This window comes from Schistocerca gregaria, chromosome 5 (assembly GCF_023897955.1).
Source record: "Schistocerca gregaria isolate iqSchGreg1 chromosome 5, iqSchGreg1.2, whole genome shotgun sequence".
NCBI lineage: Eukaryota > Metazoa > Arthropoda > Insecta > Orthoptera > Acrididae > Schistocerca > Schistocerca gregaria.
Genome location: NC_064924.1, coordinates 649,283,057 through 649,299,874, shown reverse-complemented (window position 1 = coordinate 649,299,874; position 16,818 = coordinate 649,283,057). Strand labels below are relative to the sequence as shown.

Genomic DNA, 16,818 nt, shown 5'->3' with positions numbered 1-16,818 from the left:
ACGTTGCCCTTTCAAAGGAATCTTCCTACGCTAGTGAAACGTTTACGAAGAATGAGTGTCATCCAATATGTATGGTGCATTGTATACACCAATTCAAGTTTCGAATCGATCAAAACATTAACCATTTGAGATTGTAGGCGATACCTTGGATCAAACTGCTTTCAGAAACCCATAGTATGTAGGCCTCATTGTTTACGCAAGTCTGTTTGAGCGTGGTTTCAGACCGAGGGGTCAGGCGCACAGCCAGTTGTCTCCACGGACGAAAAATTTTAAACGAGTTTCTCTACTCGCAGTCTCTCTGTTAGCGAGTTTGAAACTAATTTAGAAAGTCACATGGGCAACTGCGCGTTCATTTTAGTGTATGTTTCCTGTTATGAGCTGCTTTCAGCTCTGTAATATAACGGCAGCTTTAAAAGATGAATGAGAATGTGAGACGGGTTTCATTCCTGTCTTCGGGTAACGCGTTCATATTCTGTGTTGTTATAATCGCTGTGGATTCTTTCATTGCAGTGAGTTTCCTATGTTACATCTGTTTAAAGTATATGTTTATTTACGGAATTTGTTGCGCAACAAGTCTGATAATGTTCTCCATCTTGTGTGCAGCATCCTCTACAATCTGTTCGCGTATTCTACACTTATTCATCCAAACCTGTTGTTTCATGAGTAGTGCTTCTTCCGACACCAAGTTTACTATTCCTATCCTATCTTGTGATATGAGTCTCCCGTATACGTCATTCCTCAATGATTCTGTTTGGTTCTTCTTTTCATACTTTACCTGTCAACTTTGAATAATAAGTTTAAAACACTACTTTTAAATAGTTCCAGTTCCTTCTTGTTTAGGTGTCCACTTTCATAAGATGTAAACATACAAGAGTTTCTTACTGAATTACCTGTCATTATCTGACACCAATGAAGATATCTAATTGAAAGCGTTCTTCATCTTATCAGTCCACATTTGATCTTCTCCTTCTTTCACATAGTGTTTTTACCATCTCGTATGTGCTCCACTGCACACAAGGGTTTGGCAAATATATGTTAGTAGGTACCCAGTGCGGTATCTGGTCAAGATTTCCACGACAAATGATCTCAGCATCAGTACTTTCTTGTTGGCAGTTGTATCACAGTCATATTGCGCATATTGCTCGTGTCATATCTCGCTGACATCAGCATCAGAATTTCTTATCATTACAGGAGTACTATCCAGCCTCATCTCCCGGCACCACAAACCATTAACCAATTGTGTGTGATAAAAATTTCCCACTACATAAAACATATAATGCTGACATAAATATCAATCAGGATAAAGTATCTGATTTGCACTACATGTCGAAAATTTTGTCAACTGTATTTGCATTATTGGCTTCAAAAACCTTTTCAAGCATAGGCTCCCCAGTCACATAGGTAAATTTCACTGTGAGCTATATATAATTTCCCATGGATTGATGGAACAAATAGATAGAATGTTTCTCTGTAAGTGATTAAAAACTAACACTTTCATCAAGAATAAAGTAACAAATTAGGAATATGCAGTTGTCGAGAGTGAGTTTCATCTTAAATACTTCCCTACCCATCTTGAAAGAGGTGAAATAAAGTTAATTGCTGTCTTACATCCCAGTTCCCTTGTCACCAACAGACGGCTGCAATGTAGAAAAGGAGCTTATTTCCATCTTTCTACCAGAAATTTCTTAGTGCCACCAATAGATAGCTACAGTGTGGAAAATGTGCACAGTTCATTTGTTGTAGCATGAGTTTCTTACTGTCACCAGCAGATGGCTGCACTGTAAAAAACAAGTACTGCACTGGTAAAAAAACAATATCACTTCGTTCTATGAAGAGTGCTTAGTCTATGACGCAGCAAAATCCTCAATTATTTTTTCCCGCTTGTCAAATGCCACAATAACCCTTCCAGCTATACTATGCATCAATGATGATCGTCACGTGTCACAATATTCTAAACTTTCTGCAAAAATACGTCTGCAGCGTAGAGAAAGCAAAAAGGTCATAATGTTAATTTACACAGGTACACTTAGTTGCCAAAATAGTCTCAAAAGTTCTAAAATATGTGCTCCAATGCAGGTTTTTCATGGCTAATAACAAATAATGTTTTACAAGATATAACTGCGAAACTGATGACATAAAACTGACCTGGCCTGGTTTGTTGTTGTTGTTGTGGTCTTCAGTCCTGAGACTGGTTTGATGCAGCTCTCTATGCCAATCTAACCTGTGAAAGCTCCTTCATCTCCCAGTACCTACTGCAACCTACATCCGTCTGAATCTGCTTAGTGTATTCGTCTCCCTCAACGATTTTTACCCTCCACACTGCCCTCCAAGGCTAAATTTGTGATCCCTGGATGCCTCAGGAGATGTCCTACCAACCGATCCCTTCTTCTAGTCAAGTTGTGCCACAAACTTCTCTTCTCCCCAATCCTATTCAATACCTCCTCATTATATACGTGATCAACCCTCCTAATCTTCAGCATTCTCCTGTAGCCTAGTTTACAAAAGCCGAAAAATTATGTGTTAGTTAAAAGACTATGCTACGCGGAGAAGACCACCGGCAAACTGAGAGTCTGAATGTAACTCTTAGACTTACTGTTGATTTAAGTCAAACAGTGCTTGGACGGCGTGTACAGGTACAGCTTCCCATGCAGCTTCAGCACGATACCACACTTCATCAAGAGTAGTGACTGGCGTATTGTGACGAGCCAGCTGCTGGGCCATCATTGACTAGACTTTTCAATTGGTGAGGGATGTGGAGAATGTGCTGGCCAGGGCACCAGTCGAACATTATCTGTATCCAGAAAGACCCGTACAGGACCTGTAACATGTGCCGTCAGTGCGAAGACGAGGTGACCGAGGCGTGTAACCAATGGCATCCCATACCGTCACGCCGGGTGATGTGCCAGTGTGGCGATGACAAATACACGCTTCCAATGTGCGTTAACCGCGACGTCGCCATACACTGATGCTAACATTATGATGCTGTACACAGAACCTGGATTCATCCGAAAAAAATGACGTTTTGCCATTCGTGCACCCAGATTCGTCGTTGAGTACACCATCGCAGGCGCTCTTGTCTGTGATGCAGCGTCAGGGGCAACCACAGCCATGGTCTCTGAGCTGATAGTCCATGTTGCTGCAAACGTCGTCGAACTGTTCGTGCAGATGGTTGTTGTCTTGCAAACGTCACCATCTGTTGACTCAGGGCTCGAGACGTGGCTGCACGATCCATTACAGCCATGCGGATAAGATGGCTGTTATCCCGACTGCTAGTGATACGAGGCCGTTGGGATCCAACACGGCGTTCCGTGTTACCCTCCTGAACCCATCGATTCCATATGGTAGTAACAGTCATTGGATCTCTACCAACGCGAGCAGCAATAAACCGCAATCGCGATAACCTACAATCCGACCTTAATCCAAGTCAGAAACGTGATGGTACGCATTTCTTCCATACTTACACGAGGTATCACAACAATTTTTCACCAGGCAACGCCGGTCAACTGCTGTTTGTGTATGGGAAATCTGTTGTAAACTTTCCCCATGTCAGTACGTCGTAAGTGTAGCCACCGGCGCCAACCTTCTGTGAATGCTCTGAAAAGCTAATCATTTGCATATGACAGCGTCTTCTTCCTGTCAGTTAAATTTCGCGTCTGTAGCACTTCATCTTCGTGGTGTAGCAATTTTAATGGCCACTAGTGTATTTGTTACTGTGAAAGTTTGACCGTATTTCTTGCTGCATTATCTGTAATGAGTCTTCGTACAAAAGCAAGTAAATGTTCTCATTGTTAACTTGTTCCTTGTTCGGTTATCATTTGTGCTGTTGTACAGCATTCCTATGACGACAGCTGCCACTCCGCTCTGCATTCCACCTGTCCTTAACCATTGTGTGCGAAGCCATATACAACAGTACCGTTTTTCATTCCGTAGGTCTTTCATTTAACTTCAGGGAACACTAGTATTTGATTAAAGAAAGGTTGTGAGGTTGTTTGAATCTCAACTGCCTGATGCCAAATGAAACGCTTGTTATCGTGCGCTCTGTACTGTGCGAAAATGAGGTGGCACTGGACGTGTAGGCGGGAGGTGAGCTCTTTGCAGTGAAGTGCAACCTAGCCGAGCGGCCTTTCAGGCCCCGACTGGCTGCTGACAGAGCGATGCGGCCGCCGGACACGTGCTGCGACCCGCTGGGTCGGCGGGTTGCCCCGCGCATCGCGGGTTCCGACGCTGAAAGCCGCACACGGCATGTCCGCCATTAGCGGATTGGCGCCGCTGTGATCGCTCTGACACACGCCGACTGCAGACAGCTGTCCGTCCACGCCCTCTGTCCGGGGCGCGGGGCAAAGGCCGCCCTTCTGCGCGAACCACACGTCCGCGCACACCTGCTGCCAGCCGCAGGCTACAGAGGTTTTCGCTCTCCGCTTTCGGGCCGGAGCTGCTGTCAACCGAGAGACCAGTAACCTTCATCTCCAGAACCGCTCGCAGTTAATTCACAAACTGCTTGATGCTCGGACCTGGACTCTCGTCTCTCTTTATTCAGACGGCTGAGCTTCAACCGACGAGAAGGATTCCGTGGCTGAATACTGTGTGGTTACAATTAGCCGGGAACGACAGGGCGAGAGATGAAAATATTGCTCAAATGCAGGATTTTTTTTTTCTCCGTACTTGAATATAGTAGACAATGAGGGCTTGCTGCAATGAATAAATCATATATTAAACTTCTTATTCAAAAATATTTTTATCTTCACTGTGCAGTCTGAATTTTTCCGAGTGTAATGGTACTAGAATTATGCAACCATTGCGGCACTTCAACTCAACCTCTCGATACCAGCAATATTCTGCTGTGTTCCTGTTAAGTAGTTAACATATTTCAGAGACAACATTCAGGTTTGATTTGATTAATGTAGAGGTACTTTGGTACATCGATATGTTTATATTGCAATGATATTATTCTTAGGTGTATCCTTTCTTTTGCCACTATGATCTTTGTCGTACTTCTAACTCTGATTTTTGGGCGCGTAAACGATTGTTAGATAGTTTTTAGAGAGTCTAACCTTGAAAAAGTCAAGTCTTGGACGTCATGTTGGAAAGACACATATTGTAGTCAGCTTATAAAATGTGAACTTCAACAGTGAGGAAGATGTTTTCAAGTATGTTTTGTATTGTGAAGTGATGTTTCGTGGCTTAGAAGACGCATATTGTAGTCAGCTTATAAAATGTGAAATTTAACAGTGAGGAAGATGTTTTCAAGTATGTTTTGTATTGTGAAGTGATGTTTTGTGTGTTACGTGATATTGCCACAAAAGCAATAAAAAAAGAAGTGTAACTTAAAATTCGAAGTGCTGATTATTCTTTTACGTTACCATTGTGCTAACTTTGAAAGGTTTAATCTTCAAGAATGTTTTGGGAAGCGCATCTACAAAACTTTTGAATATACCAGAATAAAACATAGGCCTCTTTGCATCCGAGCTTGGAATCATCACCACCTACATTTTCGACAATTGAGCCATGATTTCACAACGAGACCAGCGTTGGAAACACGAAAAAATGAGATGCTAGTTTATTTATTATTACATGAAATGACTTTATTAACTGTGCTCTAATGGCAACTGCCACGTAATAACTATGTTGTTGCCCGAAAATGTAGTATTCAGCAGCGTGAGCAACATCACAATTCTTCGTGCAGTTGACGATAAACCTAATGTCAGCGTCCGAGAAATTGCTGCTGTACAAGGTAACGTTAACCACGTCACTGTATGGAGAGTGATACGGGAGAATCAGTTGTTTCCGTACCATGTACAGCGTGTGCAGGCACGATCAGCAGCTAATTGGCCTCCACGGGTACACTTCTGCGAATGGTTAATCCAACAGTGTGTCAATCCTAATTTGAGTGCACATGTTCTCTTTACGGATGAGGCTTCATTCCAACGTGATCAAATTGTAAATTTTCACAATCAACATGTGCGGGCTGACGAGAATCCTCAGGCAATTGTGCAATCACGTCATCAACACAGATTTTCTGTGACCGTTTGGGCAGGCATTGTTGGTGATGTCTCGATTGGCCCCATGTTCTTCCTCCTACGCTCAATGGAGCAAGTTATTATGATATCATACGGGATAGTCTACCTGTGCTGCTAGAACATGTGCGTTTACAAGTACGACACAACATGCGGTTCATGCACGACAGAGCTCCTGCACATTTCAGTAGGAGTGATCGTACGCTTCTTAACAACAGATTCGGTGACCGATGGATTGGTAGAGGCAGACCTATTCCACGGCCTCCACGCTCTCCTGACCTCAACCCTCTTGACTTTCATTTACGGGGGCAACCCCGGTACCAAATGTAGAGACTCTTCGTGCTCGTATTGTGGGCAGCTGTGATACAATACGCCATTCTCCAGGGCTGCATCAGAGCATCGGGGATTCCATGCGACGGAGGATGGATGCTTGTATCCTCGCTAACGGAGGACATTTTGAACATTTACTGTAACAAAATGTTTGAAGTCACGCTGGTACGTTCTGTTGCTGTGTGTTTCCATTCCATGACCGATGTGATTCGAAGAGAAGTAATAAAATTAGCTCTAAGTCTAACATGGAAAGTAAGCGTTTCCGGACACATGTCCACATAACATATTTTCTTTCTTTATGTGTGAGGAACGTTTTCTGAAAGTTTGGCCCTAACTTTTTGTAACAGCCTGTATAACGATCTTGACTGTTCCAGGAATGCAGCGGCTGCATCAGACCGGGATACATCGCCATCGCCTGCCACGGTATAGATACTTGATACGCACACTAACAAACCCAACCTTACATGAAATATCGTAGCCAGTCAAACACTACTGCTCCTACTACCTATCCCACTGACGCAGAGGTTTTTTCCTCGAAACGAGCCTTGACACTTTTTTCCCCTCTGCTCTTCAAATCGCTACCCTCATTGACGTTTCTTCCACAATCTATCACCTGTTGGACCATTTCAATGCGTAATCTTACCCAGACGCACGGATAACATCATAGCCCAGCATCCTGTGATCCACTGATTAGACAACCAACATGTTGACAGAGGTGACAGAAGAACTTTTGGTCTGGTCACCACGTTGGTGCGGGCGTGGAGGGGCCCTATCTCTCTTTACCCCAAACCTGAAATTAACGTATCATACTGACCCTTACAGATGTAATTTTAGTTCGTCCCAGGGATTTGCTAGAAAAGTTAAATGGTATTTTTGGGACTCATCTGTTTCTGGTCGGAAAATGTAGAGAATGTCAACATAAAAAAAATCGTCTCACATGAACTGAAGAGAATTCAGTTTGCTTCAAGCGAGACCAAAATCATTAAAATTGGATGAAAATTTTAGCGTGGGCAACTACAACCAGGGTTACCATGGTTTTAAGGGTAACGCGTTTCTAGTTTGATAAATATATATGATATAAAAAAGGAACAAAGCTTCAAATTTATGGGATATCATCGATGTCTGGTGCATAACAATTATCGCTCCGGTTAGTGGATGGTCGCTTAGTGCTACTTTGACCTGATGAGCCATCATTTTCGTCCTCGATTCCTTTTTTGTCGGTGAACGCACCGCCGCCCAGCTCTCTCTCTTCACAGAATCGGCCCATCTCATCGCCGATTTTGATTTGATGGGTATTTGTCACTTGCATTAATGCAGTATGGCCGACACTGTAAAGTCATATGGCCAGATTTGAAGCAATCTTGAAAATTCGCTTCGGCTGAATGTTATTTTAGGACCGTATCTCCAAAATTAACTATTGGAGCTTCCGTTCACATTTAGAGTAAAACCCCCGGGGTCAATTCTAATGTCCGATGCCACCCGTCGGTTTTGACCAATGACGTAATGTGTGATGTTTTGTTTGTGCCGCAGATTGCTGTCGATGAACATAAAATGATTTCCCTGGGTTTCCTCGTTACCCACGTATATTAAAAATTCGATGTAGATAGTTTTGTTTTCATCTATTAATTTGTTTTCGGCATTTTTTGTTAATAAGATCTTGATTTCTGACGCTGTTTGTTATGGATGAGTCAGTTGTTTTTACTGCGGAAATTCTGCTTCAGGAAATGAGTCACAGTAAATCAACCATAAAAGTTTTGCAGTCATTGGACATCATTTTTGAATTTTTCAAGTGCAGTGTCTGTGCAAATTATATGGGTTTGACGAAGGTTGTGTGCCCGCGAACTTCCGTCGCACTCATGTGGAGGAGCAAAAAAAATAACATGGAGATCCATACGCAGGGGGACGTGGTTCGAAAGATCGAGTCTCAATTTAGAAGTAATTGTCATGCTAACCTACTATTTTTGCTATGAATATTCTTGTTAATCTGTCGTGCACGAAGCAGGGGTTTCGTGTGGCATTGTAGTAGAGTGGTTCTCGTTTTGTAGAGAAGTCTTCGGGGAATTTATAAAGTATAGCGGGTAACTGGGGGGGGGGGGGGGGGGTTATAGTTGAAGTAGATGAATCACATTTTGAAAAAGAGAAACTACAAAAGAGGGCGTGCAGTAATGTGTGTAAAGATTTCCATTTTTTGAAAGTTTGGTCGTATTCTGTAGTTGATCAAAAAGATAATTTTTTAAGCATTTTCTGATATGTTATAAGTTTTTTGCGCAACAAACAGTAGTGTTGGAATCGGTAACTAGAAATGACCTCCTACATAGGTTGCTTCTACTTACCGATTCCAACTATTCGACGGTTTTGTAGTAGGTGTGGAAAATATAATATAATATATGCACTCGTAATTGCTCTCGTGTTCTTATTTATTTCAGTCATATTCAACCCGTTTAAATGAAATTCTCGCGTAAATAACAGTAACGTTAAATGTATTGAGGCATGCTACATTCGTTTGTTCAAGAGTATGATCCATTCATAGATTGTCCATTGCAGCATCTTTGCCAACGGGAGGTATCGGACATCAGAATTTATCCACACCCCGAATAACGAAAATGGTACTAGGCGTTATCCTTCCAAAGCACATATTGCGACTTAAACCTGAGGAGCTTCAGTATTAGTAGAGCAAAGAAACACACTTTCGTTTAGGGAACACACTCAGTTTTCTCAACGAAGCGTGTTCTCCCTGTAAACCATCCCTTATCCATATTCAGGAGGACGACGGTTCAATCCCGCGTCCGACCATCCTGATTTAGGTTTTCCGTGAAAAACCCTAAATTGTTTCAGGAAAATGACGAGAAGGTTCCTTTGAAAGGGCGCGGCTGATTTCCTTCCTCATCCTTCCATAAACCGATGAGACCAATGACCTCGCTGTTTGGTTACTTCCCCCCAGATCCTTCCATCCTTACCCATATCCGTTTGACGCAACCTAAGGTGTTGACATGAAGCGTGAGCAAAAATATAGAGGAAGACAGGTTCCAATTTCCATCGTATTTTCGTATTCTCCCTGTAAACCCTCCATTACCCATGTCCGATCGCCGCAGCCTAAGCTGTTGACATGATCAAGAGCAGAAAATAAATAGGAAAGGAGGTTCCAGTTCCTATTATATTGTCAACACTGTCGTAGTTCAACTCGGTTCAACTCAGTTTAATTTTTTCCTTCCATTTTGTCCACTAAATTTACTTTATTGTTACGTTCTCCCCTTCCCCGGGAGTGTCTACTCCGCTGCTGCCGTGCTTTTCTTCTAGTGTATCGTTACTTAAATATAAAAAAAATATCTGAGCCTGAAAGTGGATATATTGCCCTTCCACTTGGTACGGTGGCCCACCTACTGCCACACGAATGCTGAATGGGACATCAAATTTTACGTTACTAATAAAGAACTTGAGAAATTAAGTAAAGTTTTTCCTGTACAACAATGAACGCTAATGAAAACCGCCAGTGTTCTATATATCAAAATTGTCACAACAAGGAAAACTATTGTAAGACAGCCTGCATCAGAATTGCCGACCGCAGTGGCCGAGCGGTTCTAGACGCTTCAGGCTGGAACTGCTCGACCTCTACGGTCCCAGGTTCGAATCCTGGCGCTTGCTTGGATGTGTGCGATATCCTTAGGTTTAAGTAGTTCTAAATTATAGGGGACTGACGACCTCAGATGTTAAGTCCCATAGTGCTCAGAGCCATTTTTTGCATTCGAATGTAGCATAACTGAAAAGTTGTTTTCTGATGTAGCCGGAAAAACTATAAATAACGAGGCCTCTTAATGACGCAGAGGCTTCTCTATATCCCAAAATATGATCCAATTGTTTTTGCGCTACGTGAAACGTAACGAATGGTATATGACACTTACGTTGAATTACCTCTCCCTCAGTAAACTTAATGCTGGATATAGGTACATTCTGCACTCAGTAGCACCTAACGGCAACAAAGTAGCAGACCTGACATCTTCAGGCATATGCCTTTCGGCGTTCTGTATGAAATACTGAGTGTGAGTGAGAGGGAATGTCCCAGAATATCTTCAGACAACATTTTAAATTTTCCGCCTTAGTGCATATTTTTCACAAAACAAAACAACATTCATATCCAACGTGCGTAATACAAAGGATGAAACCACCTCAACTGGGCAGCATAAATAATCCAGAGGTGGGAGAGAGATATGTGGCTATGCTACAGTGGGACACCGTCATTGGCCAAAGACCGAGAGAGAGATAGAGAGAGAGAAAGAGAGAGAGAGGGGGGGGGGGGGCATGGAGAGAGCGGGACTAGCTTTCAGTTACAAATGTTGGACGTCTTGTTACTCTTTAACTGACTCACTTGAGAGGAGACTAATTGATATTACGACAACTTTTCACAGGTTGGCACTAGGAATATTTATCGCTCTGCCAATAAAGGTGGTGTGGTAACAGAAGAGACATACTGCTTCCTTGTAGGAAGGAGAAGGCGCCGAAATGCTGCGAGGTATCTCTTCGAGAAGAAGCAGACTTGATTACCTGGGGATTAGCGCATTTTTCCAGCTGATGTGAACTTTGCGGCGGGTATAACTTGGGTTGGGTTTGGGGGAAGAGACCAAATAGCGGGCTCATCGGTCTCATTGAATAAGGGAAGGAGGGGGAAGGAAGTCGGCCGTGCCATTTCAAAGGAACCATCCCTGCATTTGCCAGGAGCGATTAAGGGAAATCACAGAAAACCTAAATCAAGATGGCCGGACGCGGGATGGAACCGTCGTCCTGCCGAATGCGAGTCCATTGTGCTAGCCACTGCTCCACCTCGCTCGGTCGCAGGTACAAATCTTTGTTACGAAACCACTAACTGAATTTGCAACCATCTCTGCCTCCATCTGCGGATCAACATGGAGAAATCGTGCCGCAACCGTGGGTAAACTGTAGGGGCCGCAGAGACATTTTCATCAAGATTCAGTAATTTCTGTCTTCATTCAGCTCCGGCCTTAGGTGCAAGCTCATACGTTTCTGTAACGTTTTCTATCTTTAACACCAACCTTCTGACAAATACAGTATGACTCAAGCAATTTAATTGTTTCACCCTGACATACGTTTACCTGCATAATATTGCAGATTCCAAATACAGGCTTGTAAAAACATTAATTACCCCTTTTCAGTGTTTGTCAAGTCATTTATGATGCATTTCAATACAATGAAATGAGTTAACTTCGACTGTTATTTAGTTCGGTATGTATCGAATTCCTTGGTCATTGTTTTCAAGGGCAATTATTTAATCGTGTCAGAAAAACAGGACCACTTTGTATACACGTAATTATGTAACAGTTGGCAATGGTGTATCATTAATTTATCCTGCCTTACATTTAGCTCCCTTACTTCTTGACACGTCCTCAGAAGCTGTGTAAATACGTGACTCAGTATCTCGTACCAACTGGCTTATGGTGACAATAATAAGAAATGCTTTTACACGTTGTTCGTATCGGCACCACGGCATCGCCGTATTAACGTTGTACAACTTGCAGACAAATAGCATCTGAATCGAGACAGTATGGGTGTTCGACCTGTAGGTAAGAAGCTGTATCTGTTTTACGTAATAAGAACCTCAACACTTCAACTAATTTAATCTATTACTCTTTCCTGCTGAAGATATATATCAGTTTATCAGTTCTTGTAATCGTTCCAGTCGGGTCGCTTAAAATCCTTCCAGGTGTGTCAATAAAATGTTCAAATGTGTGTGAAATCTTATGGGACATAACTGCTAAGGTCATCAGTCTCTAAGCCTACACACAACCTAAATTATCCTAAGGACAAACACACACACCCATGCCAGAGGGAGGACTCGAACTTCTGCCGGGACCATCTGCACAGTCCATGACTGCAGCGCCCAAGACCGCTCGGCTAATCCCGCGCGGCGGTGTCTCAATTAATTAAACAACGAAGTATCAAAGAGTGCACTAAGTCTCGTGCCGCCAACTGAGGAGTTACTCGACCAACTAGTATCGATTCCAACATCAAGACACCTGTTAAAGACCGGGAGAGCGGTGAGCCGATAGTGAGACACTCCACACCGCACCCAGTGACCCTACAGCTAGAGCATACAAACCAAACATCATTAAACGATCGCAGGATGTCATGACAGCTGGTCGGGTCCGATTCGCTCGTCTGGAGCCAGAATGCGCAACTTAAGTGACTAAATACATGTACAGTAACATGTTTGGTTGGTTGGTTGGTTTTTGAGGTTTGATGGGGGCTAAACATCGAGGTCATCAGTCCCTAGTTAAAAACAGACATACTTATAAAAGGCCTGTAAAGTAAAAGCGTTACCTCTGCGCTAAGAGGAAGGGAACACCAAGGGGTACAGAGCTAAAATGAACACCGCAGTGGCACAAAATAGAGGACACTTAAAAGGAGCAGAGCAAATAGTTGACCAAACAGACTACAGTGGTTGATGAATAAGGTAAAAGGTCAGCCACTCAACTTTGCAGCTGGAGAGCGTTTGGTTATCCACGTCACAGTTAAAAGTCGCTGGAGAGGGGGTAGCCAGAGAAATCATGCGAGAGCGGACACACTAGAGTGAGTGATAAATCGTAGATGCACTGATAAAACGTAAAACTGAGTGAGCTATAGAGGCACCGTCAGCGAGAATTAAAGGAAGTGTAGCTGGTAAGTTAAAGGACTGCCGCAAGGGGGCTAAAAGGGGGCAGTCCATCAGAACATGGACCACTGTCAGCCCTGTATCACAGCGACACTTGAGCGGGTTCTCTCGACGAAGGAGATAGCTGTGGGTCAACCGCGTATGCCCAATTCGGAGACGGCAGAGAACAACTTAGTCACTACGCTTGACCCTCAAGGATGAGTTCCATACGACCTTGGCGACTAGACCATGCGGAGCTTATTTGGCGTTTCAAGACAGACCATTCAGAGCTCCAGACATCGCGGACCTTACGATGTAGGGCTGACCGGACGTCTCTTTCAACGAGACCAAGCTCCAGGGGTGGCGAAGTGGTGGCCTGCTTGACCAACCGATCCACACGTTCGTTTCCTGGAATGCCGATGTGGCCCGCGGTCCACACAAACGTCACTGAACGACCACACTCGGCGAGAGCAGAAACAGCATCTTGAATACCGCGCTCCAAAGGGTCCCGAGAAAAACACTGGTCGATTGCTTGCAATCCGCTCAGGGAGTCACTGCATATGGAAAATGACTCCCTCGGGCAGGTGGAAAGGTGAGCGAGTGTACGATAAAGAGCAACCAGCTCCGCAGTGAAAACACTGCTCCCACAAGGTAGGGGACGCTGCTCAATGTAGTCGCCGTGGATGAAAGCAAACCCAGTGCGTCCATCGACCACAGAACCGTCGGTGTAGACTACATCTGCATCGCGAAACGAGGCAAGAAGAACCACGAATTGTTGACGAAGACTGGCAGGTGGAACGCAGGGCTTGGAGTCGCAGGACAAATCGAAGCAAAGCCGCAAGCGAGGGAGGGACCAAGGAGGGGTAGAAGAAGAGGGCTGGAAGGAACCATGTTTGACTCCCGGCGATTGGAACAGTGTAATTCGCATCTTTTATGTGAAGAGTTAGTTATAAGAGAGCTTTGAGGAGTATTATTGAATGATGACCCAAAGTGAATGTGAATACGAATGTCTAATAGATTATGTAGCTGATTTTCTGTGCCAATAAGTAACTATCCATGACTTGTAACTGAAACTCTTCCGTCTATAAAGTGCATAGTCATAAGAAAATTAAAACGCATACCTCATTAAACAGGGTTATCTTTACTCCCAAACTTTTCTGAAACTTGTCACTAGGACTCTGCAATCAGCACCATTAGATATCTATTGCAAGAACTGTACTAAAGTTCGTAGGCTGGGAGTCATCATATGGGAGGTGACGTGCACTACATGCGATGTATTTAATAGCAATTTGCAGCGTTGGAAGGGGTCAAACAGGGGTTTGAGAATATTGTTCAGCGTGAGAAGCGTAGACGACGTAGCACTTATCACATATGGAAGATCCACAAATCAGATGCAAAAGATACTATTATAATTAACACCGTAAATGTCGCTGTTGTGAACTGAAGTAGGGGCGGAGGGGGGGGGATTAGTATGTTACGAATATTTGTGTTTATAAGTTGAAAGTAAAGAGAACACTGCTAGAATGAATTATAACTCTGCAGCGAAGTGGGCGCTGACTTGAAACTGGCAGAATTAAACTGTTTGCTATATCGGGATTCGAAACATTTGGAAACAAGTCTATCTACTCAGCAGTCCAAGTATGTCTCATGACCCGCTGTCATAGCCTTACTACCGCTAGTTGTGTCCGCAATATCTCCCCCCCCCCCCCAGGAGAGCAAGTTGTGGGATAACATCTCCGACGTTTTTAAGGTAGCTGAGTTGTAGCGGAGTTGCTGATGGAAGTAAAGCGGTGGTGAGGGTCACGAGTGGATAGCTCAGTCAGGAGTGTGCTTGTCCGCGGAACGTTAAGGTCCCAAATTCGAGTCCAGCTCCGGTACACTTCCAATCTGCCAAGAAGTTTCTTAGTGACAAATTAAAAATTGAATACAGATTTTATATTAAAGTCTACAGTAAATAAAAAGAAGGTTATGCTGCTTAAAACGTCTTTGAGATCTCCGAGATTTGTCATGCATGTTACATTTCGACAGCGTCTTCAATACGTAGAATAGGGAACAGTTCTATTAATCAGGGAGGGAGGGGCGACTGGCAACAAATGTTTCTAGTTTCTCAGTACTCATCGAGCGTGTCTGTTTCCGTTTAGGAATGATGTTGCAGGTACTTCGTCTTAATGGGGAATAGTGGATGTAGAAAGGATTAAACGTAGTCTAATGGTGGTTGCATGTACTGACTGCCTTTCTAGGCATGATAGAATTATCAGTTTCGATTTCCGCTAGTTCGACTTCTGGCGCTATTCCTTGTCCATGGTTGCAGTACATAGAGGCTTTGAACTTGCGTTGGGATAAACTCTGGGCTATATGCGTTAACAAAAGTTTTTAATGAAGTTTCAAAGTGAAAGCACTAAATTATAAAAGAATTGACGACACAGTCATGGAGGTATATAACTATCCTAGATGAGCGATAGAATTCTGGAAGCCATTCCAGACACGAAAATAACAGTCGACTTTATACTTGGTAGTTATAATGAAGGTTGTTAACAACTAATATTGGAACATCCACGTATATTCAGGACTGTTTTTTTTTAAATAAATTAAGAAGGTTAACTTCCGCAATGACTCAATTATTTAGTAAAGCCGCAAGTCCCCATATAATACTAAGAGAATTATTTCAGGTGCTGACAGACTGCGGATATCAGCAGAAAACTGAGAAGGAAGTGATTTTAAAATGGAAAGACTTCATTCCGCCTGTTACAAATCGATAGTAAGGAACCAGAGCGAAATGTACTGGACCACAAATCCAGCCAGCAAACGCTTCAGCATGGCGAACGGATATTGTACGTATTGACGATATGGATACAGAACCACAAAGGATGCGTTTACGAGGTCTGTGGTCAAGAAAATAAGACTGAGAAGTCGGTTTTGTCTGCCAGATGTGTTTGAAATGTGTTGCCTGAGCTGAATACGGATTCCTCTTATTGATTAAAATCTAAAGGCTTACTAAAGCAACGCCAGTTCCAGAGGGCCAAAATCATGAGGGATAAATAACGACCGGCATGAGGTGTGGATTGCAAAGACAAAAAATACAAGACATGTATTCAGTCTTTGCAGGGACGTAGCTGACCTATTACAAATTGCACCTATCGCATCCTCCTCTCACATTGAGCGATCATGGCAACTAACTATCTACAAATGCCATTTTTTTCGGAATTTTACTCCAAGAACGTCGCCTTCACGCCAACAGAGAAACTGGACGAAGTGCACTGGTCTCAGAAGGAACTGCATCGAGAAGTGAATACATTTTCTAGCTATAAAACAATGAGGTTCACTTCGAGCAATACCACTAGTAGTATTCTATCGTGACGGCATTTGCACACGAACACTACTACGTGGTCCCAGGTGGCCGCGGCGAGACTTACTTGAAGAAGTAGGACCCGTTGTAGCCGAAGAAGGGCACGGTGTAGGTGAGCATCCAGATGTTGCCGCCGCCGCAGTCATAGTACGGCTTGCTCCACTTGCCGTCCTCGTAGGTCACGCTCAGGATCTCGTCTGGCTCCCGCGGCGTGTGAGCCGTCTCGTTGAACGTGTACGTGTTGAAGCCTGAAACACACACGGCGGCGCAGAGTGTACTCGAGGGTCTCGGCGCACACAGCAACGGACAATAGTGAAGCAGGTGACATATTTTGGTTGCGTTGAAAAAGAAGTAAGATGGTAGAACATTTTTGTTATCAACTAGTATCCTTCGAACGATGGTAATAAAAAACATGAGCTCCTGACCCGGCCTATAAAGAGAAATAAAATTATTTTGCCAGGTAGTGAATTCCAGAAGGCCGGCCGCCG

The 16,818-nt window shown here is 43.5% G+C and overlaps 1 protein-coding gene across 1 annotated transcript in view; it reads right to left on the bottom strand.

Moving 5' to 3' along the window:
• The window catches only part of LOC126272875 (probable G-protein coupled receptor CG31760), a 644,703-nt gene extending 628,130 nt beyond the window's left edge, over positions 1–16,573 (bottom strand). The window contains exon 1 of the mRNA XM_049976099.1: positions 16,398–16,573. Within this exon, the coding sequence (XP_049832056.1) occupies positions 16,398–16,450 (53 nt within the window). The 5' untranslated portion in view covers positions 16,451–16,573. The remainder of the gene's footprint in view (positions 1–16,397) is intronic.
• Positions 16,574–16,818: the final 245 nt, after the last annotated feature.